Raw genomic sequence first — 14,924 nt, 5'->3', positions numbered from 1 at the left:
TCCCTCTAAGGGCTGCTTGACTTCCCTGCTGTGCTCAGTGCAGGTTACTTGTTCCCAAGCAAGACAAGCCCCTCTGTGCTTTAATTGCTTCTCAGCCACTCTGGCACCAGCTGAGGTCACTCCGAGTGACTGCGGGGGAGAAACAGCAGCAACTCCAGCCAGTGCCATTGTGATGGCTTTCAAAATGCAAAAGGAGAAGAGACCCAAGATAGAGCACTGCAGGCACCTTTCCACTTCTAAGTAAACTGAGAGAAAATACAAGCGTAAAAACTCAACTGTTGCTTTTTATGGTTTTGTCTCCTTTTAATTTAAACCTCCTCTGTTTAATAAACAATGATATATAAAAAGTGTTTCTACAGTGGCAAAGAAAGAGAATACACATGTTTCAAATAGGAAAAGGTCTGAATTTGCCCCATATTTATGCTCCCTGTTGCATTTTTCAATGCTTCCATTTCATTCCTTCTCTGTTCAGGTGCTGCTGTGTCCAGAAGTGGTCAGGCATGTCATGCGGAGTAAGGTGAATGTTGGAAGTCACCGTGGCAAGCCTTTAAAAAGGAGCTAGGACACAGGACTTTGTGAACTGTACCACTGAAGAGCACATACATGAATCTGACAAACTGACAAAATCCCTTTTACTCTTTTAAGGCTGGAAAAATCCCTGTAAAACACTGTTAATTTGGAGTCGCCCATATGGAGTCTTCATACTAAACAGAGAGCCTGTGAGAAAAAAGCTGGACTGAGCATGAGGAGGTAGCAAAGCTCTTCATCCTAGATATGGGCCCTGTCAATGGGATGGCTGTTGAGGAGAGGGGCTGTGCCTTGGGGAAAGCAAGTGATTCCAGGGCCAGAGAGGCACTTGGAAAGTACCTTCTGGATCATTTGCAGCCTGTCCCAGAAGCAGCTCCTGCTGAAGACAACCAAAAGCTTCCTCTCACAGTGCACTTCTGCATGCAGATCTGTACAGACAAGGATAAGACCTTTTTTGCATATTAGAGTCAGCTTTTTTTCATGAAAAGAGGGAAATATGGTCTCAGTGCCACAGCAAGAGCATTACTGTTTCTTCTTGGGTTCTTTATTAACTACTTGTTTACTTGTCCTTGGAAACCTTTTTAAATTACAAAATGCCTTCTGAAAAATATTAGGGGGGATGTCTTCTTAAAAAAGTTGTGGAAATCCTCTGCAAGGGCTTGGTTTTGCATCCTAATGGGACTAAAGCTCTTGTCTGGAAACAGGAAGATTATGTTTACTTTAGAGCAGATTTTTTAGAGCTTTATGGAGAGTGTGATAGGTCCCTCTCCCATGTGGGGATTTTGTGCAAATGGAGATCTTTGAAGGAGGTGTCTTTGAAGCGAGCATCTGCCATTCCAAACTGTGAAAGGTGCTTAGACAAAAATTTATCTGCTCTTCAGAGAAATCTTATCCAAAGGATTTAGTTGAGGATGGCACTCATAGCATTAGATGCAACGAGGCATGACTTGCAAATACTAACCTATTAAAGCAATTAATTCATTTCCTCCAACAAATGGTACGATTAAAACTGTGCCTAGGGAATGCTATAAATACACATCTATGACTTGACTTTTCTTCCCAGGAATCTCTGGCTAATCCTTAGTGAATAACCTGTCTCTAAACTTAAACTATCAAATGAAAATGAACAGCCAAATATTTTAAACTATTGCTTTTTATTATAATTACACCGGAGCACAAATAAATAAGCACTAAATTATTGTAAAATATTGTCAATGCACTAAAGAAAGCAGAATTGATCTTCAAACAACATCTTATTACTTCAGAAGTATCAAAGTACATTTAATTACATCTTACCTAAAAAAATCACGTACAAAAATGAAAAGAAAATTAATATGTATTTATACTGTGTATATAGAAACGGCTAATAATATATGATTACAGTTAGCCTCTAGCTACTCCTTAGTCCTACACAATCTCAGGCACATACCTGACAATTTCTAATGAAATATATAAAAAAAAAAAACCCAACATGACATTCAGTTTCAAGATATTGGTAAATGTATTACATTGGAATGAACACAGAATGATTTCATTTTATTTAAAAACCCTGTCATTTAAAAACATAGTGCCATTGTCCACTTAAAAATAAACAACCCAAACCAAAAAACCCCATACTATTTTATACCATTTGCTTTAATTTGTCAAAAGGAGCGATAAAGTAGACATACATTGGCTAATATACGTAAACACATTTTTAGTGCAAGAATAACAAGACCTGTGACTTTACTGTGCTTTCTTGAAATCACAGTGCACCTTACACAAATTGCTACACTATAATGTTTAACTTCAGGAGTTTAAAGCAAAATAAGTGCATACCAAACAATTTCATATATACAGTCTCCATAAGTGTGTGTATATATGTGATCTGTATGTATATACAGATTGCATATTTAGACAGACTACAGCTTTAATGACTGTGTGTAACTAAGCACTGTCATTCACCCTGTGACACAGAAGCTGCTGAGACAAGAGGTGATGTAGGAAATGTTTGACAGCATTCTGATGGCAGCTCTTGGCAGGACCATGTGCCTTTTACTCGAGCCGTGGGGTGGGCCGGCAGTCACGGGAGAGGGCGGTGGCTGTGTCCTGCTCTGGCTCTGTCCCTGACCTTTGGAAACTACTCTGTCTGAGCCTCACGTCCCTCCTCAGCAAAACGGCTCTCACAAGCATGAGGTTTATTTCACATTTCTAAAGTGCTTTGAAGGTAAGTGCTAAGTTATATTTTACTTTCTCAGGTTGTCGCACTTTAAAACAAGAAGCCATTGTTTCCATGGGATACAATGGAGGTCTGGAAGCACGTGGGCAGTTATTTAGGAAGGACAACATAAACAGTGTTGAGCAATAAAAGCAAAACAAGGAGTTTGCAGTGGGCTAACTGTACAAGCAAGTCTGCTTAGGACAAGAATGCTTCAATTCCCTGATCATTATTCCTATTACGTCTGGATATGGAAAGGACACGATATGAACAAACACTAGCAAGCACAGAAGTGTTCACACTGACACTGCCTTCCCCCAGCAGGTGTGCCCGGGGTCCGCGCTGCCAGCCATGCTCTGGCAGCGCACCTTTAAAGGAGCTGCTCCAGGAGGAAACGAGTCAGGAAAAGGGCTGGCAGAGCTGACTGAGCGCCGGCTTGCATTTTGTCACCAGTGGCTTTGTGCAGCTGGGGGAAAGGGCTGAGCTAAGTATTTCACACATGGATATGGAAAATTCTTCTCTTGCCACATTACAAGGAAGACAAAGCATGAACACTTGCTGAATAATGAACCTGTTATCTCAACAGATTGCTCATGACCAACAAGTTGTCTTCTTTCCAGCAGATTCTGGAACTTTGCGAGATCTCTGGGGTTTTTCTTCTGCCATTTTCTTTCTTTAAAAAAAAGAGAATAAGCAGAATAAACAGTTGGTGTCTTTCGGATGTAACGTGTTCAAAGATTCCCTCACAGCTTCCGGGTTTTTCTCATGTCTTCTATCATTTTGGCTGTGAGAGGGTCTTCAAATCTGCATTTCGACTCTGTACCTATTCCAGCCTTTGTATAATTGTAACACACCAATATTTAACATATGTGGATATACGTATGCACACATCTATGGGTATATATAGATACATGCATATATACATGTATATGTGTGTACACATATGCATATATACATATACAATAATGCTAATATACATACACACATATAAACACACACTTCATCTTTTACAGAAATCTCAGTTTGGACATCAAAATATACATTAGTTAATTAGTTATAAAATATTTAAAAACTTTTTTTTAGAGGCTGAAAAGAAACTACTACTGATAAAACATTACTGAAACTCAAACTTTAGCAATATAGATTACAAAAACCTTCTAAAATTTGTTATTTTTGGTCTTTTTTGATCAGCAATTACAGCTGTGGCAATGCTGTCAATATAATTTTAAAGAAAAGCCAATATAACAAGTTTCAAACAACACACCTTTTCTCCTTGGCAAATATAACATTAAAATGATTGTTTTAAAGAGGGAATTTTGTACTACCAAACTTCAGACACATAGATAGAAATTTTAATATACAAAATATATGCCATAGATCTTTTTTTTCCCCTCTACTCCACTGCAGTACAAGTTTCCCTCATCCTCAACAGATCCTTTTGGAAGATATTTCACCGCACAGATTTCACCCTCATAATCAGTATAAGCCATCTCTTTCTCCCGTTAAAACCAGGAGGTCATAATTCTTTGGTCATGACATAATATTCTGTTAAAATGGGTGTAATATAATACAGGATTGCAAGCCAATTCCAGAAGCAGCCAGGAAGAAGAAAGGGCATAGCCAGGAGAACACGTTACGTGGGCTCCTGCTTCAAAACCGCATGAAATCAAGAGGGATTTCCCAACAGCCTTTCAAGGGGTCTGAAATCCAGCCCACAGAAACAACATGAGGAAATCTGACACAGCGTAAGTAAGGATGTGCTGCTGGATTTAAAAATAATAAACATGTAAACATATTTTGTCGCTTTTATTATCTGGGCCGTCGGTGAATGCGGACAGGGACGGCGGCTGCAGTGGCACTGCCTCAACCCGCTGAGCGACCGGCTCTCTCTGCCAAGGGCTGCACAATGCTTAGTCACAGTGAACCATGGTCTCTGCTAATCAACGGAACGTCATCAAGGAAGAGATTCTGTCCCAGGCTTTGCTGCAGAAAATTTAATTCCTCAGCCAAATCATTTTAGTAACTGGTTTATATAAAACCAAGGACAATTTATCTGGTTACCATTACGGGAAAAGAGATGCAGAACAATGACTATTTTAAATGCAACTTGGGCATCCGCACTGAGCACTTGTCTTTTCAGTGCTTGCAGGTTTGCTGTTTCCCCCCAGAACTCTCTCCTTTGTCCATCCCACCCCCAAGCTAAGGACATCTAACAAGTACAACTCTAGTTATCTTCTACAGCCCTAGCACCGAGTTGTTTTGAACATCGTCCTCTCCAACAACACGTACAACCACATGCTTTTGTACAGAGGCCACATCTAGGCAGGTCAGAGAAATGAAAAGGTGGCAGTGGGGGTGGGGGTGAACACTTGAATAGAACATAGAAAATAGGTAATAAAACAGTATAACAGTAACATTATATAGTAAAATTCTCCATAAATTTTTGAATTTTATATATATATATATATATATATTTATATATTTAAACAGTGTATTAGTTTGGGTGTTTTCAATATATTGGTGAAATATTTACATTTTGATATCTTCTGGATCCAAAAAAATCCTGGATAAATATGTATGCCTCAGCGCAGTTGGAAACTTAAATCTCTCTCTTGATTGACAGGTGAGCACTGTACCGCTGTGTTTTTTCCTAGGAAGCTCACCACCTGTAGGTAAGTCTTATGTTAGAGCCTTTGCCTTTTAAAGAAAGCAGGCTACCTGTCCTTGGTGCCACACAGCGGAGAGGGCATCCTCCACAGATCTGTCAAATTGCAGTGTCCCAGAAAACAGTTTGTTGTTTGGAATAAGGAGGAGGGCTGTATTTCTTGGTCCCGGCATTCTTTTTCCAACTCGGCAAAATAGGCATGCTGTCCTGTTTGCAGAGTCCTTTCTCTGATTTCTGTCGAGCCTTGATCTCTTTGCAGAGGCAACGCTTTTTTTCAATCATGTCCAGCATTGTATGGTCCCCTTGCAACCACTGCATGCACGTCACCTATTGGGGGAGGTGGATGGAGGAAGAAAAGAAGGGCGGGGTGGAAAAGAGGGAAAAAAACCCCAAATAACTGTCTTGGTCACAGAGTAAATATGATTTTTCTTTGCAAAGTTAGTTCATTCTTATTTGAAACACTCTAATTTTATGAATAAAAATCTATATGCCAACAACAGAAACAGAGTTAATCTTTACTTTTAACTACTTCTTTAAGGAAAAAAAGGGTAATAGAAGATCCCTGTTTAAACTTCTCCAGAGCACTATAATCTAATAAAGATAAATGGTTTTGGCTATCTCGCACTGGTTGGATTTTAAATGATTGAACAGATCTTAAAAAGGCACATGGATCTTAACAACATCCTTAAGTTGTGGAAATAAAAAATTCTACACACTGAAACCCATGTTTTACATTGCTTTCCAAATCCAATCTTTCACATTAAAAGCAGGGTGTTAACATTTTTGAGTATCAAGCTAAATATAACCGCTAAATTTTATTAAAATGATTTAATGAACTCCACGCAAATGGTATAGATTAACCTATCCTACTCTGTGATATTTCATTAACTGGAAGGCACCAAGAGTTAAGAAACTGCAGATTCTCATGCATGTAGAATACTGGAAATTGTGATCCTGATCCAAAAGGGGAGGTTAGCATATGTTTAGCTGTAAGGACATGTCACAGCCCCTCTGAAGCTGAGAATGTGGCTTCATTTGAGTTCAGTGGGGAGTTCACAATTGAAAATGTGTCTTCAGAGACATTAGACTGGAACAGAAATCACTAATAGTAAACTCTTCTGAAAGGGCTCATTGGTTTTGGATATCACTGCATACCTGCAGCTCAGGAAACTTCCTCTGAGCACTTACTTTGCAAATTTGAAGTGATATCTTGAGTGTCCCCACATTTATTTCCCATGAGCTGAGGATTTGTGTGTAAGTAAACACACACAGTACATTCACAGGGGCTGTCCAGGTACATCTCTGCTCTTTTAATATAAATGAACAAGTACAGCAATACTTTGCCAGAGTTTGTGGTTCATGAAGGGAATATCTTTATTATTAAGCATATTTGAACACATTTATTAATGCATATGCCTTTCATCCACAAATCTTAGAATGACAAGCATGGACACACACCAAGTCCCTAGAACTTGGGCCTGGTTTGCCTAGGACCCCTATAGAAATTTCCTTGGATTTCAGTAGTTTTTGTGTTCAGCTTGAAGCATATTTAGCATTTACTGAAATAGATTAAGCAAATGTTCAGAATCATAGCAGAAAACAAAGCAAAAGGAATAAATTTAAGAAAGCCTACTGGAAAAAGTAATAAAAAATTATGTACTCAAACAGAAAATAGAATACAGAAATGTCAGTATTTTTTGTAAAAAATAAAGGGACAAAACAGGATAAAATAATTTTATCACAAAACCATGCTTACCTTATACAATAGATAGCACTCTGAATAAAACAAGCCTAAACCATAATATGGATTTTGTTCTTAAACATTCATTCTTATGAATTTTGAATTACAGGTAACTTATCAACAATTTGTCCTCCTGAATGGCTGAGCCATTTCTTCAGGAATTCTGCTGTGCCTGCTCTTTTAATTGAATACTTATCTTTCATTTCAGGTGTGACCTAATGTTTACTGTGGTGCAGGTGGGCATCAGGCACAGCATCTTTCATGGCCATACATCTTTCTGTCTTTGGGTGCCCAGGCTTGGTCCAAAACTCCCTGTCTGAACTGGAGATGCTCCTCTCCCACCCCTCAGCTCCACTCCACAGATCTTTGGAGAGGCTCTTCCTGACCCAGATTTCCTGCCACTCTGTTCACCAGTGGTGGTGGGTCAGTACTTACACAGCAGAGTCTTCAGCTTGGCTGGGTCCTCCTCCATGGGGAAGGACAGGGACACAGTCTGCACACAATTAATTACACAAATATTCACCAGCACAGTGGTGTCCGCGCCGGGCTTGACGACAACAGCACTTGAGCACGGATTTCCTCTCGTAGGCACCGGGAAATACCTTCTCTTTTATAGCCCGTCAGTCCCAGGCAGAGCGTGTGCCAGTGCCAATCCCCACAGCACGTGGTGTGCTCCAGCCACCCAGTGTCACAAGCAGCACCCGCCACAGCCCCCGTGAGAGTGTCACATCCACGCCAGCCCCGCTCGCCGCCGTGCTACACACAGTGCAGTGCCAACACCGTGCCCAGTGCTACTCATCTCCTGCAGACAAGGATGTATTCAAGGGGACACAAGCAGCACTGATTGATTTCTAACATGTTGATTTCTAACATGCCAGTTGCAACTTCCCAAAGATAGAAATGGAGTTGTAGAAAGTATCAGTTACACAGACACTCTGCCACCCCCTGCAAAACAGCACCTAAAATAAACCAGAGAGTAGGCAGCTCCAAATTTTTTTTTTTTTTTTGTACTGGCCACCGTATTTTGTTACAGTTAGTGAATCATTTACTGTGAAGAATTTGAATTTTCCCACTTTCCCAGACACAGATTTTCAAGTCTACTTGGGATTTTTTAAATCCTATTTTTGTTTGATGGCTAAGTCCTTCCTATCAGCATCTTCTTATGTATACTGTCCACTTGGCACATTCCTCTCCTGGAACTGCATTCAGTAATTGTCTGTGCAGGGGAAACATGTAGAACTGGGATGGGTGAAGTCTTTTGCTAAAATACACCAAGTGAACACATATGATGTTGAAAGGCCTGGGGGGGAAAAAAAGCTTTAAAATAAGCCTGGATACTAAAGGTTTTTGTTGGTTTTTTTTTTTTGTTTTTTTTTTTTTTTTTTTTTTTTTTTTAATATAGTTTTGCCCAGTTCTTTAGTGTTTAAGTGCACCAAAATAAAAATATTAGTAATAAAAGTTCATAGCCACTGGAAGCTGCGGGACAGACCTGAGAGGAAATACTCACTCTGAAAATGCAGATCAATGAACTACAGAAATGGCAATAACCATGTTGATGATTTGAAGTCCCAGAGTGTTAACTAAATTTTCAGTGTGTTCTAGACAAGTAACAGACTCTGAGGCTCACAGGCCAGGACTCAACCCAGCTGTTTAATCAGAGTAAAAACCCTCAATGACTTCAGGAGGGCTACTGAGGTGTTTAAAGCTAATGTGTTTAACACTGCAGTCTTAGGCCTAATCCTCACAGTGACTGAACTGATGGCACTCACACTTAGTTCCAGCACTAATTTTTTTCCCATCCTCCCTCCTTTCTGGCTTTAGCCTGCTCCTTTGGTCATGCATCAGGCTGTTAATATCCCTGCTACATCATAGCAAGGAATTTGTTCAGTGTGAGAGGCACAAGAAATTTTGATGTTACAACCTAATTTATGGAAAAAAGTAGAGCATTCAGAATGTTTTACAGCTATACAGCTCTCCTGGGAAAGATCCCATCGTGCTTGAGGAATGGTGCACATACTGCAGCATGTCAGAGCTTGGCTGCAGAATGTGGATGTACACAGACAGGCACAAAATGCATCAGCACAGGAGGTAACAGCCAACAAGGCAGAACACAGGAGAGGAAAACTTGGTTCTGACCAAAGAATCTTGGCCCAAAGCCTGAAGTGGGAAGAAAGAGCCAGGAACTAAAGTTAGGATTGTAAGAAGGGACCTCCTGGAGACTCCAGGATGTGTATCAGGTACTATGCCCTTTGGATTACAAAATTTGCTGATTGCACATCAATTTTTGTTTTCATGGAATTTTTACTTATTAGGTTATTCAAGGTATAAGACACTTTTAAAAAATTTTTATTTTAGATCAGATAGAGCAAGAGAGTGAATAAAAACACCAGGCAAAGGCCTAGAAGTTTGGACATTCACCAAGAAGGTTTTGGAAGTAGGCTCAATTCCTTGCTCCTAAGCAGGCAGTAAAAGCTGTGTGATAACTGGATGTGTAGGAATGTGACTGAGTGCAAGAGTAAACCAGGATGTCTGACAAGTTGGTAAACACACTCACCCTGTGATTAGTCATCAGTCTCTAGTTTTCCTTCAAAAATCTTCTTCAAAGCAAATGCATGTGCCAAACTTGAACATCAACAACAAAAAGTGAGAAACTCCTTCCACTGTACAAAACTGAGCTTTTCCATACAGTTTTAATCACCAACGTGTTTACAATCTTTAGAAGAAGCCAGTCTATGTTGCCATCTTACTTTTACTATTTTCTCTCAGTTTTCTGATATGTTTTATTCCCAAATCATTGGAAGTAAATATTATTAAGATCTTTTATATACTCCTGGGTTCTATGTTGGTAGTGCCATGGAACAAGAAGTAGTATTATAAACACATCTTCAACTAAGATAAAACAACTTTACATATCCTCAAAATAATGCAAAATTAAAATCTTTCAAAGTAAAAAATATATCCTTTCTGGTGGGTGTTTTAATGCTCTGTGAGGGTCAAAGAAACATGCTAGACAAAGGAATTCCCTTCTCTGCAAAGTGAAAATGGTACGTTTTCGTGTGTGCCTTTATTAGCAGTGGGCCTGGCTTCATATTTCATTGGTTTGAAATTTCATATTATTCCAGAAAGATAATTAGCAGCCCCAGTGGTTTCCAAATGCATGTATTGCTTAAATTAGATTGCCCTGAGCTAGACCACAGAACTGTCTTGGAGCAGAGGTCTGATGGGCAGAACATGTCCAGTTCTATTGCTCTTAGAGGCCAGGACTTGGAGCCAGAGGTCAGTACATGCCGTAGCTCTCTGCCACATTAGAATTTACTGGGAAAAGCACATAATCCCAGGGAAAACTCAGAACAATCTTTGGGGAATAGACAATGACTGACACTGCCAGGAAGCCCCTGGTGTCACAGCAGACTCTTTGTTTTCCATTGTCCTGGCCCTGTGTCTGCCTGGCCCTGGGCAACCCAGCCCTGACTGCTGGACACTGCTGGCCCTCGCTGTGCTGTGACACACTGCACCAGCACACCCACTGACCTGCCCAAAACATGGGTGTTTGAAGCAAGAAAGAGAAATGTGAATGAGCATGGTTCTTTCCTTGCTCTTAACCAAGCAGGATAGTATGGTTTGGCAGAGAGAGTCATAGTTACAGATAAAAAATGAAATATTATCCAATGATACAATTAAGCAGCTACTGATGGACACAACTTTATACACGGGCTAGCTGTATTCACCGGATATAGAAAACACCTTGTATCTTTTTGTGGATGAACATCCACTCTATGAAGGCAGACTCTTGGGCCCTCCAGGAACTGGACACTTGCTAGAAGGAGCACCAGGCACAGTGCATCAGGACAGGCCCCAAGCAGGGCTGAGCAAGTTCCTGAACACATGAATGACACTGAAAAAAGACATTGTAAGTTACATATAAACCAAATGATCCCATGTAGCATAGCCTTTCCAAATGAAAAACATCAGGGCTGTGAAAAGAAAAATCAATAAGCAGAAGTAAAAATATAGAGTGAAACATCCTCAGCACCAGGCCTGGGACTCTCTTTGTTAGCTGTGAAAAACTTTATTTATTCATGTGTTAAATAGATAGCTACATAAATACATGGATGTATAAGGCTGTCTCTTAGTAAAAAGACATTTTGTGCTACGTAAGTCCCACACATATCCCCTTGCCTCAAGCCAAGCCCCAGGTAACCTTAGCCCTAAACACTGGGCAGGCAGGAGACAAGAGGAGAGCAAGTGCCAGGAGCAATTCTGCTCCTCCAGTGTCAGGCCACTGGGGTGAAGTGTGGTATGAGGATAAAGCCACTAATTTCCAGTGCTAAGAGGTGTTTCAGGAATCCTGCCATTGAAGGTGCACTATAACTTTTTCACAGAAGTGCCCATGAAAATATGTGCTGGTAAAAATGCCATGTGGGAGAAGAAATACCTGAAATATTGTACACAGCTCTATCACTAGTTGCTACATTTGAAAATGTTGACAATTTTCATTCATTTCTGAGGAATCCTTTCTAACATTTGAAGTGACCACATGATATCTCATTATCTGGACACATCTGTGACCAGGGTGTTCTTTCCTGGTGTATGAACTTTTAAAGACCAAAAAAATTATCTTCCAGTATAGTTTATGTGAGGGTTTTAGACAATACCATACCCCCTTCAGCTGTTTCTCCTCATGACATCTTGGCTGTTAAATCCTTTGCTTGACTTGTTTTAATGCTGTCAATTAAATTGATGTGAAATCAAAAGCTCTGGGCAATAGGAGAGCCCCATGATCCAGTTGTATTTCCATAACTTTTTCCTAGTAGTGTAGATTCCTGCTTATTGTGCTGAAATTCCATAAGGTTATGGGGCTGAGGAAGATGCTGTTCCCTTCTGGCCTTTGTGAGCATCTCCTTCTCCTGCTGGATGAGAAGAGGGGCTGACTCTTAAAGAATGGGGAAAACTACATCACATATCATGACTGTCATATATAAATATCCTTTTCCTTGTCAGAACTGCATAACACAGATAAAATAAAAGCCCAACAGCTGAAGTGAGGCTATAACAAAGTGATCTTAAACTAACACAAAATCCAATGAAATAAAAAAAGGCAGCAGGAGGAGATTATTAGAAAGGTCTCCTGGATCTGTAAGCAAAGTGGTCTGTAACAGTGCAATCTGTGTGCAGTGCTATACGTCATTCAGCAGAGCCAAGCATGCTGGTTTGTTTTGGCAGGCTGCAGTAAGTGAAGAAGAAAGGCTTTCTGAAAGCCACTTACCATCCTCAGGGAGGAAAAGGTACTCCCTCCCTCATGCCTGTTCTCAGACAGGAGTTTCCAAACTCTGTTTCCCACTGAAACTCTTGATGGCACTTTCTCTGGTGCAGATGGCTCCCAGCCCCCTGGGAAGGTGTGAAACCCCACTCCTAGAAGGCAGTCCTGTGCCCGGGGGCAAGCGCTGGAGGGCTTTGTTAAGCAGCAACAGTGACTTCGCTATCTGATACTCGGCTTGACGTGCAGGTCCTCTTAGCACATGTTCGCAAAAGGGGAGTTGTCCAAGGCAGGAAGGAGTTCAGCCAGAATCAGGTTTCAGAAAATCTGAGCAGAGAGATCCTCACCCATTTGAAGACAACAGGAATTGCTGGTCAGATGGTAATCTGACCTCCTGGGTCCAAGAATTTGACTACAGTTTGCTTAAACAAACAGTAAAAATAACCTCAATAAAAACGATTTTAAAATACTTCAGAAGAGCACTTGGAAAATTACTTTGGACAAGATATCTTTTGCTAACTGTGAGCTATAACCATTGCACTGCCGTTGAATGTTACTTCCAATAAGCTGCAAAAGTCAGTAAGTCAGGATGGAACTACAGGCTAAATTTGCAGTCATTCCCCTCTCTCTGACAGAGGTATTTTGGAGGAATATTGCCATGAAAGACAGCATAATTTGGCCCAGGATAGTTACTTGTTCATACAGCTCAGTACTGCTAACCCATCCTCCTGTTACTGTCAAATTCAAAACAACAGTTGATTATTAATACAAAGGTGATTAAAAGTAACAGTCTGTTCAGGAACACGCAGGGTGTGCAAGGTGAGCTGTGAAAGCAGACACTCTCCATGCAGTTTGGAGTGCCTGGGAAGGCTCCCTGGGGACAGTGGATGGCAGAACTGCAAATTCCTCCCTAGGAGTGCCTCAAGTGTTTTCTAGAAGCTTTCCTCTGACGCCAGCAGTCACATTAGAATGATCCTGTGCAATTACGTAGTTGCATCACAAGCACAAGTGCACACACAAGGTGTTAAGCACTACCCTTTCTGACCTTTCACAAATTCTTCTTTTCAAGGGACACAAGACCAATCTCTGTTTTCCCTCTAAGAACATGGGGAAGAATTTCCCCATCACACTAGTTTTTATTTCAACAAAACATGTAGGAGTGAACACTTTGTAATCTTACCCTGTTTATATTTAACATTAAAAGCAGTCAGTGACACCTGCTATTTCAACCTATGGAACAGCATATGCAACACATTTGAGGGCTCTTGTAACATTTGAATTGCTGTGTTTAAGGTTTTGATTTACATATTCCGAATTTCTAAACTCCTGGAAATATATTTTATTTCAAATGATACTACTACAGAAAAAAAATGAAAACAAGGGTGCCTGTAAAAACTGTGAACTAGAGTCTTGGAAAAGCTACATTATCACTCAATGTAATTACATGATACAGTACTGTAAAAATACTCTGGACACTTTTCAAACTTAGAAGTCACTAAAAGACTTGACTACATTGTGTTGCTCTCTATGGCCTGACTAATTCACCGCTTCAAAATGACTGACAAGATTATTTGGAACTCCAGGAACTCCCAAAGATTCAAGATTATGAGCAATTAATACTTATCCTAAAATTAAATTAGCAAATGATCAGTAAACCTTCAGCACCTCTGGTTCCAGACCTCCAGTTTCATGATTCATTGCTTTCAATTACTAAATGTCACAGTTACTTTACTCAGAACCAGCCCTGCACCTATTCCTATGCCTCAAGTTTTCCAGTAGCCCTCAGATTATTGCTGAGGCTATTAATAAAGCAAATTTTAGGTGACAAATTCACTGTTCTGCTTTCCATTTTGATACTGGCAGTCAGTCTAGGTATAGATCTTTCTGAGCCTGCATTACTATCTTATTTGGAAACATATTCTTTTCATCTAAGTTTTTTTAACACCAAACAACTGCCCAAAATGTACTGATGATCACACTCTGTAAATGTTGTCAAAAGAAGAGCCTGTGAATTCACATATATTGGGGATACTGTGGAAAGTCATCTCATGCATCTCAGTGGATCATCAAAAAGTGCATTCCTATTGAGATCACTTATTAAAAATCAAAAGTTCATCTATGTCTTTGCTAAGGAATAAATGCAGAACTCAAGCAACCCACCATTATACTTCCTGTAATTCACTGTAAAATAGAAAGGAAAATACAATATTGTATTAGGTCAATCACAGGAGAGACAAAGGACAGACACTGCTAGAGTTCAGAGATACAGAGATCTCCTGTGAACTGCATTTTGCAGTGCAGCAGCTGCAGGGTAACACTCTTGTGTCCCAGATTTCTTTGGGGGGTCACTAACCCGTTCTCTCCAGCATTTCCCTTTGATGGAAGGTGCTGCTTTGTGGCCACAACTGCTCTTGAGCCAGACTTTGCACAGCAGAGTGGTTTGGGCTGTGACCCCAATGGCCACTGCCCTGCCCGTGTCTGGGTGGTCCTGCCCACAGTACAAGCCACCTGCAGTTAATGTTACTCTCAGTCATGG

The 14,924-nt window shown here is 40.4% G+C and overlaps 1 protein-coding gene across 2 annotated transcripts in view; it reads right to left on the bottom strand.

The window, feature by feature from the left end:
* Positions 1-1,686: 1,686 nt before the first annotated feature.
* Positions 1,687-14,924, bottom strand: part of NYAP2 (neuronal tyrosine-phosphorylated phosphoinositide-3-kinase adaptor 2) — a 137,354-nt gene continuing 124,116 nt past the window's right edge. Inside the window, exons 6-7 of one of the 2 annotated variants that reach the window (XM_066193186.1) lie at positions 5,444-5,717; positions 1,687-3,398 (exon numbers count right to left, since the gene is read on the bottom strand). In XM_066193186.1, the coding sequence (XP_066049283.1) occupies positions 5,490-5,717 (228 nt within the window). In that variant the 3' untranslated portion in view covers positions 1,687-3,398; positions 5,444-5,489. Of the gene's footprint in view, positions 5,718-14,924 lie in introns of both variants that reach the window. The other variant, XM_066193187.1, reaches the window with a different exon arrangement.

Source organism: Chamaea fasciata, unplaced genomic scaffold, assembly GCF_029207755.1.
Source record: "Chamaea fasciata isolate MVZ Bird 193981 ecotype frontalis unplaced genomic scaffold, bChaFas1.0.hap1 SCAF_11, whole genome shotgun sequence".
NCBI lineage: Eukaryota > Metazoa > Chordata > Aves > Passeriformes > Sylviidae > Chamaea > Chamaea fasciata.
The sequence above is the reverse complement of the archived record's forward strand: the minus strand, read 5'-3'. Positions and strand labels throughout refer to the sequence as shown.